The 19074-nt window shown below is 44.1% G+C and overlaps 1 protein-coding gene across 5 annotated transcripts in view; it reads left to right on the top strand.

Annotated features, from left to right (window-relative positions):
• The window catches only part of LDA (limit dextrinase), a 158697-nt gene that overhangs the window by 46563 nt on the left and 93060 nt on the right, over positions 1-19074 (top strand). For all 5 annotated transcript variants that reach the window (XR_015186918.1, XM_086504028.1, XM_086504027.1 and 2 more), the window contains 4 exons: positions 8806-8896; positions 10396-10467; positions 10712-10768; positions 10840-10908. Coding sequence is in view for 4 of the 5 variants with exons in the window: in XM_086504028.1 (XP_086360154.1) it covers positions 8806-8896; positions 10396-10467; positions 10712-10768; positions 10840-10908 (289 nt within the window). In the remaining variant the exon portion in view is untranslated. The remainder of the gene's footprint in view (positions 1-8805; positions 8897-10395; positions 10468-10711; positions 10769-10839; positions 10909-19074) is intronic.

Raw genomic sequence — 19074 nt, 5'->3', positions numbered from 1 at the left:
GAAACCTCACTTCAACAGAAGAAACATCACACACGAACCTGACTCAAACACAGAAGTAGGATATGACTCAAGACACGTTACGACTCAAAACACAATTGCAACGCAACTCAATGGAACTCGACAAGCTCAAAGAACCATACAACTTTGGCTGGCAGCACACATAGCTCCAAGCTCAGGGCCAATGGGGGTGTCGAGGCTCCAATGTGCAAGGATGGTGCAGACGTGCTGTGTATAACTCAAGATGATAGACTCTAGATGATGGACCACACAAAAGTAGATGAAATCGATCGCGTATCTGACCTTGGACCCAACCACTCATATGTAAGGAGCCACCAACGGCTAGCAGATATCCCAATCCAGCTAAGCCTATCTCCAAACTGAGGTGGTGGTGATCTGGCCTCGGTCCTGACCAACTGTGACCAACTGAACTAATTGTCTGTCCTGCACCAGTAACACTGTAGCCTTCCTACAGACAAAATGCTTGAAGTTTGAATTAGGTGTTGATGTTTTGCTCAAGGTTCAAATGTTGACTTCGATGCCCTTCCTTGAAGCTTCGAAACCTTGTAGCCTTTGAATGCTTAAAATTCTGCTTGGAAGCTTGTCTTGAAGTTTTGTTTTAGTTCTTGTTGAAGCTCTCAGAGTTTTGAGTGCCTTCCTTGAGATTTCGAAGCTCTTTGAAGAGTCCTTTTGAATCTCAAGCCCTTTTGGAAATCTGAGGTGCCTAAAGCCGTCCACTTGAAGCCCTTTAGAAAATGCTTGAAGATGCTTTGTTGCAGCTCGGTGGGACTCTCCTCTTAGTTGCCTGAAGCTTGCCTCCAGAGAAGAGGTGTCGCGGGACTGGGCCCTATGGGGGGGGCCTTATGAGATCCTTGGGGCCAATGCCAAAACGCGGGAGCGCTCCCTTGTGGGGAATGTGGCTCAAAAGCTTGAAGCAAACCACGCCATGGGAACGTCCTTCTATGGACCTGAAATTTTCCCAAGTCTCCCTTCAATTCTCGGCGCGCATCCGTATGCAACCTTTTGGAAAAACGGCCTTGGCGCGGGTAGGGCCTCTTGCGGACCCGAAAATGCCAATCAACCGGAATGGAGCCCAGTTTTAACATCCGCCCACAATGCCACTATCACAAAGCCTCACACACACACACACACACACACACACACACAATTTTTAGTGTAGTGAGCTAAGCCAAGTGGGCAACCAGCTCCTTGTGAGGGAATGCAACAAAATCAAGTTTTATTTCTGCCTCGACAGTCCTTTCCCACACACAGACACCTAATTATAGCCAAGTTTGATGGTTAGGGTTTAGGGGGTTCCTGGTGTTGGATTGAAGAGATTATGGGCTCGACAGGAAGCTTGCGAGAAGCACTTCGGGATGAGATGATTAATGCTCGATGAATGCAAGAAGGGAAAAACTAATTGAATGTGCAAGCAACTAAAAAATTGACATAAAAAAACTTAAATGCAAACACATAATTGGATACTAATCCTCTTCCCAATCAAGCCTCCTAGTCATGGAGGGTAGGGGCCTCTTGGGTGTGCCAAGGACATGCCCACACATAAATGGGTTAGAGCTCAATTAGTAAGAGGTACACATAGCAGAGAGAATTCTATTCTCACCAAAGCTCTAATACCAGTTGTAGGATCAAGGTGGATTAAAGAGAGAAGCATTCATGGTGTTAATGCATGCCAGTGACAATGTTAAATACACAATAGAGTACGCAATGGAGATAGAGTAGAGTGTAGGCAAAACTAAATTGATTGACTCAACCGAAAGTGTGTACAAAGTGCTCATGAAATAGAGTTGGCTTAGGCATTTCATCTGGCATCACTGATGACATCATACAGGGCTTCCAAATGAGCCCATACAAGTTGCAAACTTGTGGGTGATCTTTCAAGCCACTCTGAGGATCCATTAACTAACTCTATGTAAGTCCACACCCTCTAGTAATGACCCCCATGGGTACTCAAGGTACCCACACCTTTGAGTACCTTTTCCACATGCTACCACATGGTTTTGTGCCACATATGTATCATAGTAGGATAGAGGACATACACACCAACATAGAACAAAGCTCACACCTTACAGCTCACTATTCCCGTGAAAATTTTCTTGGGAGAATTCTATCATGCACCTACAAAGTTGAAAAACAACCATGCCTATGACACGTTGGTTGGTACCAAGAAACTTTCAAGGCGCAGCTTACAACTCGGAGCCATTAAGGAGCTTCTTTTTAGCTCACTCTGTAATGGTTAGCTTTTAAGGATTTTACACTTTCTTTTTATAGATTAAGAAAAAAGCTGACTATTCTGGCTTTAGGAGACGATAATCTTCTTTCTTTCTTTCGTTTGAGATTGAAAATTTGTGAGCCATCAGTGCAGATCTTTTGGGGAAATTTTTAATGTGATCTCAAAGCAATATAGCCACACAAATAAGCAGCATTCCATGTCACAAGACGGGCACCACGTGCCAATAGAAAAGAACAGACTGAACAGACTTTTAGCACTTCAATAACAATTGAACTGAAAGAGAGAGACGACACGTGACACAGAGTGGCGGAATTCCACCCCAAAGAGTATTGGCCCATACCTTAGCGCCCCTTTCGGTATTTCTTTATATTGCATCAACACAGTACAAGCCGGTACTCCAGACTCTGCACCTTCGCCAGGAAGCATGCCAGAGAATGAGCCCTAACCTCATATTTAAAGGCCCTTGGCGTAAAAAGCAGCTATAGTGAAAAGCCTTCAAAGCTCAAAAGCATCTGGTCCAAAAGCAAAGCCAAAAAGCTGCCAGCGCAATTTACGGAAATCTGTACAGTCCTGCCACGTCAGCACCTCCAGCGTGAAAAGCGGAAATCCGTATAGTTCTACCACGTCATCAGCCAGCGTGACTTTCAAAAATCTGCCACATCATCAGCCTGCTTCGCAATTTTCGAAAATCTGTTGCTGCTTCTTCTGTTGCTTCTGCTTCTTCTAGGGTTTAGGCCCCTTGGCCGGTAGCTCTGTTCTTCAGTAGGTCGACACATCAGCAGTTTGTTACATTACACATAGGAAATAGTTGAGAAAGTATACATGATGCTATACACACTTCACTAATAAGAAGGCCATAAAATGCGAATGGTAGCACAATAACACTCATTTGAAAGCTTTTAGTGATGGGAATTTCATAGATCTGATGACAATATAATCACGTATACAAGGGTGACTACAATGCATCATATTTAGTGAGCAAGCTTTTAAATAGCATGCTGATAGCTCTATTAAATCCGAAAACGTCACCAATACTCGGCAATGCATAAGCAATGTATTGCAGCTATTTTCACAAGACAGGCACCACATGTCAATAGAAAAGAACAGCTTGAACAGACTTTTAGCACTTCAATAACAACTGAAACTGAAAGAGAGAGAGAGAGAACACACAACAGGGAGTGGCGGAATTCCACCCCAAAGAGTATTGGCCCCAAATCTTGGCGCCCCTTTCGGTATTTCTTTATATTTCAACAACCGAGTACAAGCCGGTATTCCATCCTCTGCACCTTCCAGAAGCATGCAAGAGAATGAGCCTATGGCCTCATATTTAAAGGCCCTAGCCCAAAAGCAACTGGTCAAAAATTGCCAAAAGCTGCCAGCACGTTTTGCGGAATCCGTTCAGTTGCCACATCATCAGTGAAAAATGCGGAAATCCGTACAACTGCCACGTCAGCACTGTCAGTGGAAATTGTGGAAATCCGTACAGCTGTGACGTCAGCATGCCAGCGTGAAATCTGGGATTCTGTACATGTTTCCCACGTCATCAGTTCCCCACGCAATTCTTCTTTTGCTTCTTCTAGGGTTTAGGCCCCTCGTCCGGGATCTGCAAGTCGGCTTCCTTCTTCAGTGGCTTGACACATCAACGATTTGTGACATCCCGTCTTCTTGAAAGAGAGTAATCGTCCGCAATTACAACATATCTACAAAACAACTCAAGTTGGCGCAAAAATTTCCGAGGAACATTCCGAGGGACAATTTGTTTGGTTTTTTTATTTAGGAGCTGGCTTCTCCTTTCGTCCATATTGGAACTCTTGATATTCCGGTGTAGTAAAATTAGCCATCAGACCCAGACTGCACTGATCTTCCACGGGTGTCTTTATGCACTAAAATTACATACCCAGTCAATCTCAATTAATTAGGAATATTCAGTGGTTGGCACATCACAATGCAACACAAATGCTCACATATGCATGTTACAGACACAAGAAACAACGCCATTGAGCACTCCCTCAAGACAAACGGTCTGGACTCTGCAGTATGAAGCTACTCAATGACTACCTCGTCATTGCCCCCGCAAATAACCTAATAAGGTCCGGGCCATGAGCTCAGAGGACTGTACAACCAAACGCTCCCCAGACCGCAACCTGCGTCGCTTGGAGGTTCAAGCATACAACCAAATACTCCCTAGACATCTCGTCTGCGTCGTTCAGAGGGTTTCTAGCAAACAACGAAACGCTCCTCAGACATCCCGTCTGCGTTGTTCCAAGGTTTTCAAGCAAACAACGAAACGCTCCCCAGACATCCCGTCTGCGTCGTTCCAAGGTTTTCAAGCATACAACCGAAGCTCCCTAGGGCCCAAACATCCCGTTTGCGTCGTTTCGAGGTTCAAACAATACCAAAACAGTATTTCTCATTTCTCCACCCGAGAGTACAATCACCAATCAACGAAACCAGTATAAAACCAGAGTCAAACAATTCAAATCGGCACCCATACAGGTTCAAAATATATACCATCTATTTCAAACAAATTTCAAACAGGATCATCAAACAAGTTCTCAAATAGAACTCAAACTTAAAGAGCAATCTCGACATGAGCCGAGCTCGAAAAGCCGACCGACTTTCCATCTTGAAACTTGCACCAAAATTAGGGTTAGGTTCCTTCCATGAGGTCGTAGCCGACCGCAACATGATCCACAAACTCTTGAATAGTCGAAACAAGCCTTGACAAGCAATGTTCCTGTGGCAGTGATGGTCCCAAGACATGGCAATCACACTGGACCTCCAAGGTTTTTAGCTCGGAAAGAGACACCTACTGATATATGTCGAGAAATTTCAAGTTATAATTTGCTAGTGTTTCCATGGCAAGCATTTTAGGATACCCCACTCTGCCAGAAGTTGCACTTCGAAGGAAGATGTCAGAAACCATATAACTTCAGGCAAAAATTTTCTTAAAAGCTTGCCAAGTCCTTGAAGTGTGCGGCTTGGTAGCTATAGACATCAACATCTGCATGGCACTGGTTTTGAAAAAAACAGTGACTCGAAATAAATCTTGGATTCTTCTCTTGCAAGTGATCTTTATGGCTTATGCCCTGTAAGACATGAGCAATGAAGACGGGAGCGCGCCCGATGCGCGATGAAGTAAGGGTGGTTGTGCTTAATAAGTCCAAGGTCGGCCCCCGAAGATACTTCAAATAAAATTCCAGTAGTCTATGGTTTGTTCTGTCTGCTCTTTTGTAGGACTGGTATGCTTCAAGAAAAGCACACGCCTGATGCTCTGATACCATTGTCACAAGACGGACACCACGTGCCAACAGAAAAGAACAGATTGAACAGACTTTTAGCACTTCAATAAAAACTGAAACTGAAAGAGAGAGAGAGAGAGAGAACATGCGACACGGAGTGGCGGAATTCCACCCCAGAGAGTATTGGCCCCAAACCTTGGCGCCCCTTTCGGGATTTCTTTATATTTCAACAACTGAGTAGAAGCCGGTACTCCATCCTCTACACCTTCGTCCAGAAGCATGCTAGAGAATGAGCCTATGGCCTCATATTTAAAGGCCCTAGCCCAAAAGCAGTTTTCATGAAAAGCTTGAAACTCAAAAGCAACTGGTCAAAAATTGCCAAAAGCTGCCAGCCCGTTTTGCGGAATCCGTTCAGTTGCCACGGCATCAGTGTAAAATGCAAAAATCCGTACAACTGCCACGTCAGCATTGTTAGTGGAAATTGAGGAAATCCGTACAGCTGCGACGTCAGCATGCCAGCGTGAAATCTGGGATTCCGTACAACTTTCCCACGTCATCAGTTCCCTACGCAATTCTTCCTCTGCTTCTTCTGGGGTTTAGGCCCCTCGTCCGGGATCTGCAAGTCGGCTTCGTTCTTCAGTGGCTTGACACGTCAGCAATTTGCGACAGCTATTATGTGTACAAATCTCTAATTCTCACCAAAAGCTTTACCTGAATCAAAAGGCATCTGGAAAAGGTGCACAGCGATCTTGTGCTATGTGCATTCTGAACGGGGCCTTAATCGCAACTTCAAAGCTTCTAATTAGAATTTTCATTAAGAATTTTCTCTTGTAAATTTTCTTAGTCTCCGGTGCTAAATCAATTGGTAATTGAGCTTGAATCGATCGACTAAAATTTGTGGAGCCATGTTTGGCACCTCCGTAAGCCAACACTATTTAGGGAAGCGCCCAACTACCCTGATAGCAGTAGCAGACCCTCATTCCTACATTATTGTCACAATTGTGCAAAACATTTAAACTAAGAAGAATGTTGGATGCTACCTATGGTATTTAGCTTTCATGAAGATAGGAGACTGCCAGACATATTTTTTTGTTTATTCACTTTATATTGAGAATAGTTTCGCTCTCTTCGTTCTTGCTTGATGTTTAACTTTTGCTTGGTAACTCAACAAGACATAAAAGTTTCCTTCGTGGTTTTGAAAAAGAATTTGTTACTCTTAGTAGGCTTATATAAAACCCATCTTCTTATTGTAAAATAAAAATTGCTTTTGAATCTGCTATTATTTGCTTGTTGTAATCAACAAAAGTAGATCGCTTCAGCAAATTGTCAAGGTCAAACCACTAATGTAGACACGACATTTTTCTCTTGACCAGAAGAATATTTTTTTTCCCCATAAATTTTGACAAAATTTCTGTGAAAAGATATAGCTCTTGCACCTTTTAAGTTTTTCTTCTTGCAAAATTGGTTACATAATTTGACTTTTACAATTCTTTTAAACTTATCCACAGGAGGCCAAATTGAAATCTATGAGCAAAACTGTGCTTCTCTTGCTCAAGATATGCACATCCTCACATCAGCTAGACATCGAGACAGGTAGATTTAGAGGAGTACCCGCTGAGTCCAGGATTTGTTAGGTGTGCCAGATAGAGACCGAGACAGAGCTACATTACATATGTCACTGCCCAATATACTATGAGATACAAGGCCACTTTCACTGTCTATTCAGAGGGTTTTGGACCACTTTCTAGAGTCATGAGATACAAGGATCATAGATTCCTTGGATTATACTTACTGTAGATTCACAGACACAGAGGACCTCTTGAAGAGAGGCACAATGAGAGAGATCCAGCGACAACGGCAGATTATAGATTTCTTTCAGCCACAGATAGTGGAGTTCGAGCAGCCCCCACAGCATAGCAGCACCAGAGGCACCAGAGGCATACTACCGGATCGGGCGATTAGAGTTGGGGTACTGCACATCATTGATGGAGGCTACATCAGAGGATTCGGATCACTTTGGCCCGACATGCACGACGCGCAGTCAGACTGCTGGACCATAGAGGAGATTGATGAGATCCGCCGGTGATTGATGCTGGATCTCTTGTGACTTGTGATTTAGCTATCCCAGCTAGCTGCTTAGTTCACACCGTCAAAGGACTTTTAACATAGCTATTGGAGATCTTCAATGAAGCTCACCCTAAGGTCTTTATGCTCCATTGGTTACCCTTGCTCTTTGATAGACCATGTCTCATTTGGGACCCATTACCATTGGCCTCGTGTCGAGTCGAGATAGATCTATGAGCACATGTCTATATCCTAACCCCTGTTCTCGTTTATTATCCCACATTAAATGACCAGTTTAATATGAGAAAATCATTTGAGCTGGTTAGATATTAAATTTTAGGACATCACCTCTCTCTTGAAATCATAGTCGTCCTCGACTATGAGGTAGAAGAGATAAAGCCTTAGTCATTAGTCAATCTTACTTAGCAGGTAGAGGATCCCTTTTTACCCTACGACATCATTCCAAGATGGATGACTAATCCATTTGGTACTTTGGAGACGTAGCTGCCACAAGCATGTCTACTCTTTAGTCCATTTCAAGTTCTTGTGAGCCCATAAGACAGCTTTGTACATAAGAGACTCGTTGTTCTAGATCTCTTCTAGGGATTCTCAAAAGTTGCTTGGTATTAGGACCTCAAAATATCCAAGGACATGAAAGTCTTTGATGACAAACCTAGTGTCAAACCATTTTTCAGTTCGATGACATGCATCAACCTTTGTTTCACTTCAATCGTTTTTATACATCCTAACTATCATTGACCGGAAGATAGTCGACCTTGGCTTGCATCATCAATTTGCCTAATTTATACTTTGCTTTGGCGGTGATTCTTGTTTGAAGCTATCATTGTTGGCGGGTATACTCGCTTCGTACTTGAGACCGTGTTTTTGAATATGAGATTGAAAAATGCTGAGAACCAGCTGAGCTCATTTTGTACACGCTATTCTCATTGTGGCATTGCATGGGAGTCAAAACAATAATAAAGCATGCTACCTTGTTATTGTAAGATAGGATTCCTATTTTTATTTTGGGACATGACATCATATATTGTTTACAACTTTACGCTCTACTACTTCAAGAGTAACTTTGATATATGACAGTAAACTCTTCAAAGAATAGCTTTGCAGATTGATGGCTGTGGTAGTGATATGAATATGATTGTGATTTAACAAAAGGAAGAAAATCACAGGTTTAATACTGTACAAGTTAATATCTGCAACAGATTGCAAACAGTTTTATTCCAACTATTGCAGTTTCAATGATCGCATACGTGATAGTGCAATTGGTGGCTCACCATTCGCTGATCCTCGTCAACAAGGATTTTTGACAGGACTATATTTACAGGTATCTAATAGGACTCGTGACCTTTCTTTTTGTATTTTAATCTCATGTTTTGAGTTTTGTGCAGTTCCTGTAAGTGTATGAACTTGTCATCCTAAAAATGATAGTCACTTTATTCTTTGTCTAGTGTTTACTGCGTTAAGGGAAGAGTTGGAGCCGCCTGGGTGTAGGTGAAATCAAGGGAACAAATGTTTTCCTTGTAGTCTGGACACTGGCTAACCTGGTGAAGACATCAAAACGTTCTTGATGGTAGGGATTTTACAGTGTCTACATCATAACAAATGGGAGAGGAAAAGAGCCAAATAGGTGGCCTTTATGCCAAGGGAGGCCATCCTCCATTGTAAAGAAAGGTCCTGGTGGGAAAGGGCTATTGTAGGCCTGGTGATGCCTCTTGGCTCGATCTGAGCTGACCTGGATGCTATCAGACCTGAGTCCAAGCAATATGTGTCAATTCAAGCCAGAAGGTTTGACCAGTCACTGGAGGTGGCTTGAGCTACCCCTTGAAATCTCAGAAGCGTCGAGCCCTCCAAATAAACCAGATGTGAGGGTTGTTGATCAACTCACATTGTAGATCATTCTCTAGGGTCCATATATGTGAAGAAAAGTCTGGTGTGAGGTGGCACTTACAAAGGCACCCATCAAAATTGGATGGTCAGGCTGCCCAACTCCGTCTTGTATTCAAGTGTTGGCCAGAGAGAGCTGACCAGACACTCCCCAAGCGTAGATGATGTTTGGGAGGACAGAAACCATTAGGCGAGGAAGATTGAATCTGAAGAATCTTGATCCATCACTTTCTGTTTGGACAAGGAGTGGAGTTTAGGTTTGTCATGTTTTCCAAGATAGAGTGAAAATTCATTGTCTAATGCTCCATGCAAGGTCTGTTCATTTGGGAATCTCATTTTGATTGTTAGCTCAATTTTAGGACTTAAAGTTCCACCTTTGTTTTATGTCGATGTTGTAAGAGTTGAGGTTCACAAAATTCAAATTAGCATCTTTGCACTTTGTCTCGTTTCCTTTGTGTGACTGTTTTAAAGTTAAAAATGTTTGCAGTTAATAGATGAATTTTATACCAATAAGCTGCTCTCGACTATTTTGGGTTATTTTTTGTGTAATTCAAACTTAAGTAGGGTATTTTGTTCTTCCTCTTCTTCTGCTTTTTTATTCTTTTTCTTGGTTTAGTTTGTTTCTTTTCAATAATGAGTATACAAATTAAGCGTTTGATCTAATTGAGTTTGTGTCTCTCTTACTTGTTTTGTGCATGTCTATAAGCCCTTCTATAGTCCCTAGTTCAAATGTTTCTGATCTTGTGAAGGTATAGGATCATGTGCTGTACTTGTTTCATGAGTAGTTTGCTATCAGATGTTCTGATCATGTTTTGTGTTTGTTGATGTCTGCATTAAAATCTTGGTTCTTATGCCCTGATTTCATCAGTTGTGTGTTGGGATATCAAATCGCAAGAAGGGAATGTTGAAGATTAACTTGCAATTGCTTTTGTCTTGCAGCCAAATGGATTTGATCAAGGTGATGAGGAGGCCTTGAGAAATGCATTGGCTGCAACAACTGATTGGATTCGTGTATGCTTCTCTCTTTCTGCATGCAATTTATGTATCGCTAGCCCCTCTTATCTCTCTCTCTTCTTTCTGCTTGGGAGTATTAACAATCTCAATCTGATATTGTTTTTGCTCAAGTTTAAAGTGTAAAAAGCGGATTGATAACTTGAAGCACTAAGTAGCACTCATTTGTTAGTAATAAAGGAAATCTCCTCCTTTCTGATTTAAGAGATTAGCATTTTTGACGTATTGCTGAACATGTTCTTAGGTTGGTCTTGTGGGAAATTTGAAGGACTTCAGCTTTCTCAATTACCAAGGGAAACAGGTATTTATGATTATTGACAAGGGTCGGGTTTTGAGAGCTCTTCTAAGTAATTACATGTTTCTCTTTGATAGGTTACTGGAGAAGAGGTTCTTACTCATGATGGAAGGCCGGTAGCTTATGCAAAGAATCCAGTAGAAACTGTAAGTAAAGCTGTGAACTTTTCAAGTTTACTTGAGCAAATAATCACTTATCCCATGTCGAACCTTTTTCTGCATCTTGGTGAAAATGGTTTAACCTTTTGCCTAGGAACATGGACAAAAACCTGTTACATGGCCTAAGGTGCAGCGTTTATCAGACTTCATATCATCAATTTTGCATTAAGAGCAGTGATACCTGGGATTAGACTGCAGTGTGTTCTTTAGCAAACGACCCTCATCATGCAGCAGAGCACTTAAAAAGACGTTTACTAATCAGAGGATTTCTATAATTACCATATATGCCAGATGGAATAGGCACATCTGTATCCAGCATTTGTGTGAGTTAGCATCCGTTTTGGGAGGACAAACCAGTTTCCCCATTTGTCCAGCCAAAAGCAGAAGCAGATATTTTTCACATAGGCAGAAAATCTTCAACCTCCATCCAAACAGAACATTTATGTTTAATCAAACTTTGATAATTTTGAGTTAGGGCCCATGAGAGAACATGAGTCATCTGTGTATTGAAAAAGGAATGGACATTTCCAATAACTGACTACGAGCTCTTGTAGTGGCCAAAGGTACTCCTTAATAACCTCTATACCAAAAAACACACCATATATTACTCATCATTCAACACATTGTGCTACAAAAACTATAGAAGGCGTTTTTCTGGGAAACTAGATAATGATCACCTTCAAAGCATATTTCATAATAGGATCGATAAGATAATTTTATGGGATGAACAAACATTTCGGGTATTTGCTCAAGCTGCACAGGCATAGAAATGTAATACTAACGTCTTCAAAAGGCCAAAATGACCTATGAGACCAAAAGGTTACATGTGGTGAATCTAATACCAGGTCTGGGTACAAAAAGTACAAAGAACTGAAAAGAAAATAGTGGGTAGGGTGGGGTGAAAGCTGATAGAAAGGGAAGACAAAGGGTGATGGAGCTCTCTGACAGTCGAGGCATCATATGCATATACATCAGTATCCGGGACGGCTCCTATGTCGTGCCAGTATGGTATGAATTCTTTGTCGCAGTTTGTGTCAATATCGAGAGGGCCCTCTCATCAGTGGGTGACGGGACCGCCCCAACTCTATCGCCCGATCAAGCAGTATGCCTTTGGTACCTCTGGTGTTGTTATGTTGTGGGGGATGCTCAAACTCCTCTGTCTATGACTGAAAGAAATCTGTGACCTTCCGCTGTCGCTGAGTCTCTCTCATTGTGCCCCTCTTCAAGAGGTCCTCTCTGTGTTTGCGAATCTCCAGTAAATATAATCCGATCCATCTCTTATCCTGGTATCTCATGACTATAGAAAATGGCCCAAAACCCTCTCTGAATAGACAGTGAAAGCGGCCTCGTATCTCATAGTATACAGGGCAGTGACATATGTAATGTAGCTTTGTCTCTGGCTCTATTTGGCACACCTCACAAATCCTGGACTCAGCGGGTACTCCTCTAAATCTGCCTGTCTCGATCTCTAGCTGATGTGAGGATGTGTGTATCTGACCAATAGCACATCGTATCCCGTGGGATAGATGAGTATCCACGTATCCTGGTCTGATCACAAAACTATCCTCCGTGAGTTGGAGAAGATGCTCTCTATAGAAAGTCATCTTCGTACCTAGCTCGTGTGTAGGTTGTATCCATGTCCTCTTTGTATCCAACTGAATCAAGTCCTGTCTGATGAGCCTGGTAATCTCTACCCTTGTGAGGGGGATGGAGGGTGCATCTAGAGAGTACTGAAATGGGGGTAGCCGGTCCATACTAAAGCCATGTAAGTGAAACCAAGATGCTATCTCTGCATACCAACATGATCTATCTTCCTGCAATGCCAATTATCGTGAAGACTCTAGTGCTAATTGAGCATATCTGTCTCTAGGGAGAGCCCAAGTGCTATGCATAAATGAAACTGATCGAGTGAGTGCCTCCACTACCAATGGAGGAGCAGCGAGCTCCGCCCTAACAACGTCATGTGGTACCGAGGCTTTGGCCCTAAATTCATTCGAGAAATTATAGACACCAATGGTTTCTCCATACATCTCCATCCATCAGTACTGCCAGCTCTGCTATGATGATCAATTGAGGGGCCCCATATCTCCACTCTGTACAGCATGGCCAAAGTGACCAAAGTGTCAAAGAGCCAAAGCTTTGTCGGAGGTTCTTGGAACTGAACCTGCGAACATATCCTCTCAAGTCTCCCCAATGCTGCATAGGGTCTGGTCAATCGCGTATCTGCTGCACACCTCAGGGAAAATATTGGACCACTGAAAACCGCCCCAAGATAAGTGTATGTATCTGCATACTCCACAGTCTCTTGACCATATGTAAAAGTGGGGGACGGACCTCCTTACCCACTGTGCCGTGGTGTTAAACACCATTACCTTGCTCTTACCAAGGTTCATAGACAATCCACTCCGTGCAAATACATGCAGTGCATCCAAATGACGCTGCATCCCTTCTGGAGAATCGGAGATCAGCACAATATCATCATCATATAATAGCAACGGAATCCATGTCCCCGCAAGCTGAGCACCTCTATCACCCTTTGTATATACATAATCTAAAAACTCATCTACATATATCCCAAAGAGAGTCGGAGATAGAGGACAACTCTGCTTCACCCCAATGGTGGAGTGAACCATGTCGGACATGCCCTGAGTAGTGCGTACTTGTCCTACCACTGTCCTGTATAAAGCTAAGATCCCCCAGATCAGCTCTGTGGGCACCCCCATGTCTTGTAGTCTGCGTATGAGTCTGGCTCGTGGCACTGTATCAAAGGCTTTGCGGAAATCCACAAAGCTACAATATATCCTCCTGCCACGTTGTCTACCCTCCTCAATAATGGCTCAGAGTGTTAAAATCTGGTCAAGAGTGGAGAAACCTCTCCTGAACTCTGCCTGTCCTGCTGCCCGTATGCCCTCTCTCTTTGCCCATCCACTTAACTCATGCTCAAGAATTGATGTATATAGTTTAGCCAAAGTGTGACCAACCATGATGGTTCGGTAATTCCTGGGAAGCATAGGATCTCTCGACTTAAAGATAGGCACAATAATGGACATACTCCAAGTCTTGAGAAACCCTCATACATGGCTCTATTAAACATCATAGCAAGAGGCTTTGCAAGCATATCTCTGGCATGGATAAAGTGCTCTGCTACCAGACCATCATGATCCTGTGCTCTTCCTGTCTTCATCTTGTCAATGGCTTTCCTCACCCTCTCAACAGTAAAGAAAGTACATGTTTTTGGGCATGCCTCTGGAGGGTTAGGCAAAGGTGGCTGCCCCAATGCTGTATAGAGAGATATAGCATATTCCCACCATGTCTCTGTGGAAGTGATGGCTGGCGGTGGAGAGTGCTCATTGAAAAGCCTCCATGCCTCGCTTGAGTCCCGACTCATAAACAACTGATACAGACCACGCTCTAATTGAGATAGGTAAGTCCTCTTCTCTCGTCGCACTAGGCGGAAGAAGATAATACGTGACTGTCTATGTGTAGTAGTACCCATGAGCACCTCTCTCTGTAATCTGATCCTCGTTCTCTACACTCCTCATCATACCAACTATTCTGAGGCATGCTCCCAGATCGTCTGCGTGTAGGCTGGATATGCCTCTGATGCTGCATCATGCAGCGTCTCTGTCAGAATTTGGGTGAGCTCATCTAGTGGTCCTTCTGGCTCTTGAGTGCATAGATGCCTGTATATCTCGTCAGTCTACACGTGATCCGTCTCCCTCGTGAAGGTATACCGAGTATGTGTGGAGGCCTTTCCCAATGGAGCTGTGTTGAATTGGAACTATAGAGTGAAAGACAAGATAGCATGATCGACTGCTACCCCAACCGGTCTAGTTCCCACCACGAAATCCTGAAAGGAAGGAATGAGTCCTGGCGGAGCCAGGACTAGCGCCATGCCGATGTGGAAAGCATGTAAAACCATCAGCTGTTGCAGGGAATCTATGTAGGCCATTCAAAATGGACAATCCATGTGGAGTCCCCATATCAATCAAGTATCTGCCATACTCAGTGTGCTCATCCTTTGATAATCTAGATAGGTCCATTTCTGTAATATCAAGCTCCCGCATCAACTCCTCTGAGGTATCATAGAATACTGTCTGGTGGTGGGCAGTCCTAGCATTGAAATCCCCCAAGATAATAATGTCGCCATCTCTAGAAAACTCCCATATATCATCATCTAAAATAGAGAAGGGGGAGTGTCCTCTAGGTGATGCATATACTGACGTACTAGGAGGAAAATAGCAAATAGCGATGTAGAGATATCTGTCTGTCTCTGCCTTCAGTCTCACCCACATGTACTCGCATGCTCATCCCTCCGAGCTATATGTATCAGAGATTGTAGCTCTTTCCTGAATAAGACTGCCGCTCCTTCTGAACCTCGTCCTCTGCGCTCTGATCGAGTCTCCTGTCTGTAAGTTGTCTCCCATCTGTATCCGCTCACATGGGGCATGGACTGCCCCGGGGCTTGATGCGTCTCAGAGTAGAAAATGATGTCTCTCCCTGTGAAAATATCCTCAAATTCCCCTACATCAAGGCGCAAAGATTCATTACAATTCCATGTAGCGCTGATACTGCATCAGCTATCCAGTAGCCCGTAAAGTAAGAAGTTTTTCCTATAAATTGGTGCTAGTTATGCTCTTGAAGAACCACAATGTCTGCTTTACATGTATGTACATAGTGCCAGGTAAGCTGCCACTTGTCGTGATTGCATAACCCACGCACATTATAGGAGATGCAATTCAAAGAACTATGCATTCTTTAAGGTATATACAGTGGACGAGGAAACAGGGAAAGAAAGTGGGGAATAAAACTCAAGTACTTGTGCCCATCGACACATCCTCCCCAGCTGAAGGTGCCTGAGAAGGTGGGTCAATAGTAGGACCTGGATAATTGAAAGGAAATGCACCTTGCGATGAAGAAGCTTCTCCACTAACAACCTCCTTGTAAGAACGAACAACCTTGTCCCAAGCTTCAGCCAAAGAAGTGTTGTCATTACAAGGGAGTTTTTTTTGAGCAACATTCTTCAAAGGAGGCACAGAATTACGAGAAGATGCCGGAACATGAGGTGTAGCAGCTTTGACTGGTTTCTTGGGCACTATCCAAGTTTGAGAGGTCGAAACCTGTTCTTTTCCCTTGTCTTTAATATTTGGAGAAGCAGAAAGTGCAGACAATTGTACTTGTTTCCCCTTGCCTTTAATCGCCCCAGCTGAGGGGGAGGAGGTTGAAACTCCTTTAGTTTGAACCTCAGTAGAAGGTTGTGGAGGCGAATGATGTTGAGGAGCAGGGACGGCTGAAGGAGGTGGTTGCAGATTTGGTTCTGGACATTCGGACTGCATATGACCAAATTTGCCAGAAGCAAGAATTTGCAAATTTGCCCCATTTAAGCTTAAATGGGCGCTTTCCAACCACTATATCCCCATAATCGATCGAAATACGTGTTGGTGTGGGGATATCCGTGTCCCACAAAATACAAAAACGGTTTGTGTTTGCCTCCAGCTTAGGAGGACAAATGACTTTGCCTAACTGAGCAGCCAACAAAGGAAGAAAATGACGCCAAGTGCGAGGAAAGTTGACCACCTCAACCCAGACGGGACACTTGTGACAAATGAGACTCTGATAGTCCTTGGTAAGAGCCTAGGGCAGCACATGAGTCATCTGCGTATTGAAGAAAAGAGGAGACATTTCAAGCAGAGCATCCCGAGCATCCATGTCATCTAGCAAGACTTCGTAGAACCCTCGCGCACCAAAGTAAACCCCTCGGACTGCTTGCCGTTTGAGTAGGAAATCAACCCATTGGCCTACATCCTGAGCGGTAGGCATTTGACCTGGGAAAAAAAGAATCACAGTGTTAAGTGCATATTGAGCAACAGGATCCATGAGCTCGTGTATACGGATGCGCACTTCCATAACAGGAGCGGATCCTTCCCAGGCTTGACGTGCATCCTCGAAGTCCTCATGCAAACATTCTTTGATAAGACTCAAAGCATCCATCTCCGAAGTTTCCATGGCTTTTCGACGCTTATATATACACTGATCAATGGAATCCATGTGAAGCTCTCACACACACACACTCTTATTTTTTTTGGCGTTTTTGATATATGATTGCTATATACACAGGCAGACACACACACCGGCTAGCTGTACAAAAACACACACCCCTCTCTCGCACACAAGACGACGGAAGGACCGCGTGCAGGCGAAATCAAACTTCCACCCCCGACGCGCTGTGAAGGGCCTGCACAGGGTAGATGTTGTGCAGAACAGAGTCACGCGACAGACGAGGCCGAAGGATTCACCACACCCAAATCCCCCACAAGCGTACACTCACACACACTCGACATAGACACACACACACACACACACACACACACACACACACACACACACACACAAGGCGGTTGTAATGCGACACACCACACAAATTGCAAGGCTGACCAACACGTTCGTGACTTCTGTGCCTTGCTGTACTTTGCCTATAAGACGCTTTCAATACTTCTCTCTCTCACACACACACACACACACACACACACACACACACACACACACACACACCAAGCAGGACTGCACAGAGCGCTCACTGCAGTAGCAGGAAGCGCAGGTCCTAGGGCTCGCGCAGGAGGGTAGAGGGCACGGGGCAGAGGCCAGAGTGGTGCGCAGAGCTGCATAGCACGCAGGTGCTGCAGCGCGCAGAGCAAGTCAGCGTGCAGGGGTTAGACAACGCGTAGGGGCTGTAGCGTCTCTCCACACACCTCTCTCTTGCTCTCTCTCTCTCTCTCTCTCTCACACACACACACACACACACACACACACACACAGGGTGGCCCATTGTCTCCTACTCTATTTGGTATGTATGTTAATGAGGTGTCTGATGACATTGACAGAGAGGGTGATAGAGGTGCCCAGGTGGCAGGGACGTCGATCCTATTGTTATTATATGCTGATGATATTGTGTTGATCTTTGACTCACCAAAGGGTAAGCAGCGACGGGTGGATGCATTAGACACTAATGAAAAGGATAGTGGATTGTCTGTAAACCTTGGTAAAACCAAGGTTATGGTGTTTAACACCACACCACAGTGGGTCAGGAGATCAGCACCGAATTTCACATATGGTCAGGAGATTGTAGTGTGTACAAATGCATACACTTACCTTGGGGTTGTCTTCATTGGGCCGAGGTTTTCTTTGCAAAGAGCAGCAAAGACTAGACTGACTAGAGCTTTTGCGGCTTGGGAGGCCCAGAGAGGATGTCTTCGCAGGTTTAGTTCCAGGAACCTCGGACAAAGTTATGGCTCTTTGATACTTTGGTAGCCTAAGCTATGTTGTATGGGGTGTAGATATGGGGACCTTATGTAGGCCAGGATGGTTGTAGGCGTATGGAGAGGCCCTTGGTATCTATGATCTCTCGATTGATCAGAGCCAAGGCCTCCGTACCCCAAGCCATCATTCGAGTAGAGCTAGCTGCCTCTCCTATGGAGATTGAGGCGCTTACCAGATCAGTCTCCTTTGTGCACAACTTGTGGGGTACTACTAGAGACAGATATGCTAGATTGGCACTCGAGTCTTTCGGATAGTTAGCTCTTCAGGGGGACACTTCATGCAGGTATGCACAGATGACATCATGGTTTTAGACGCATGGCTTCACCATGGACAGTCTGCTCCCTTTCCAGTACTCTCTTTAGGCACCCTCGCTGTCTCTTACACGGGTGGAGATTACTAGACTCATTCGTTAGGACCTGATCCAGCTGGATACCAGGAGGACATGGATAGAGCCACGACAGGAGTTGGGCACGAAGATTGCTTTCTATAGAGAGCATCTTCTCCACCTCGCAGGAAGATGGGTTGGTGATTCGACCCAACTACTTTGACACACACAAGTCTCATGGTTTGCACTGTGCCATTGGTCAGATACGTACTGTTGCCAAATTGGCTTTATCTGACAGAAAAATAATTCTAAGTGAATTATTGGAATTTTAAGTCAGAGGGCTTTTCTCACTGGAGACATCCGAGTACAGAGTATTCCTAGTGCGTCATTCAAAGTAATGACGGGAGCACTGAGAACGGGAATATCTGTAAGGCCACCAGGAACGGGTACTTCTGATGCGTCACATCGGGCGGATGACAGGGAGCATCGGAAAGAAGTATCCGACCATCCGG

This window comes from Adiantum capillus-veneris, chromosome 28 (genome assembly GCF_014529385.1).
Source record: "Adiantum capillus-veneris isolate H3 chromosome 28, ASM1452938v2, whole genome shotgun sequence".
Lineage (NCBI taxonomy): Eukaryota > Viridiplantae > Streptophyta > Polypodiopsida > Polypodiales > Pteridaceae > Adiantum > Adiantum capillus-veneris.
Note: the sequence above shows the minus strand (reverse complement) of the source record. Positions and strands in the feature narration are given on the sequence as shown.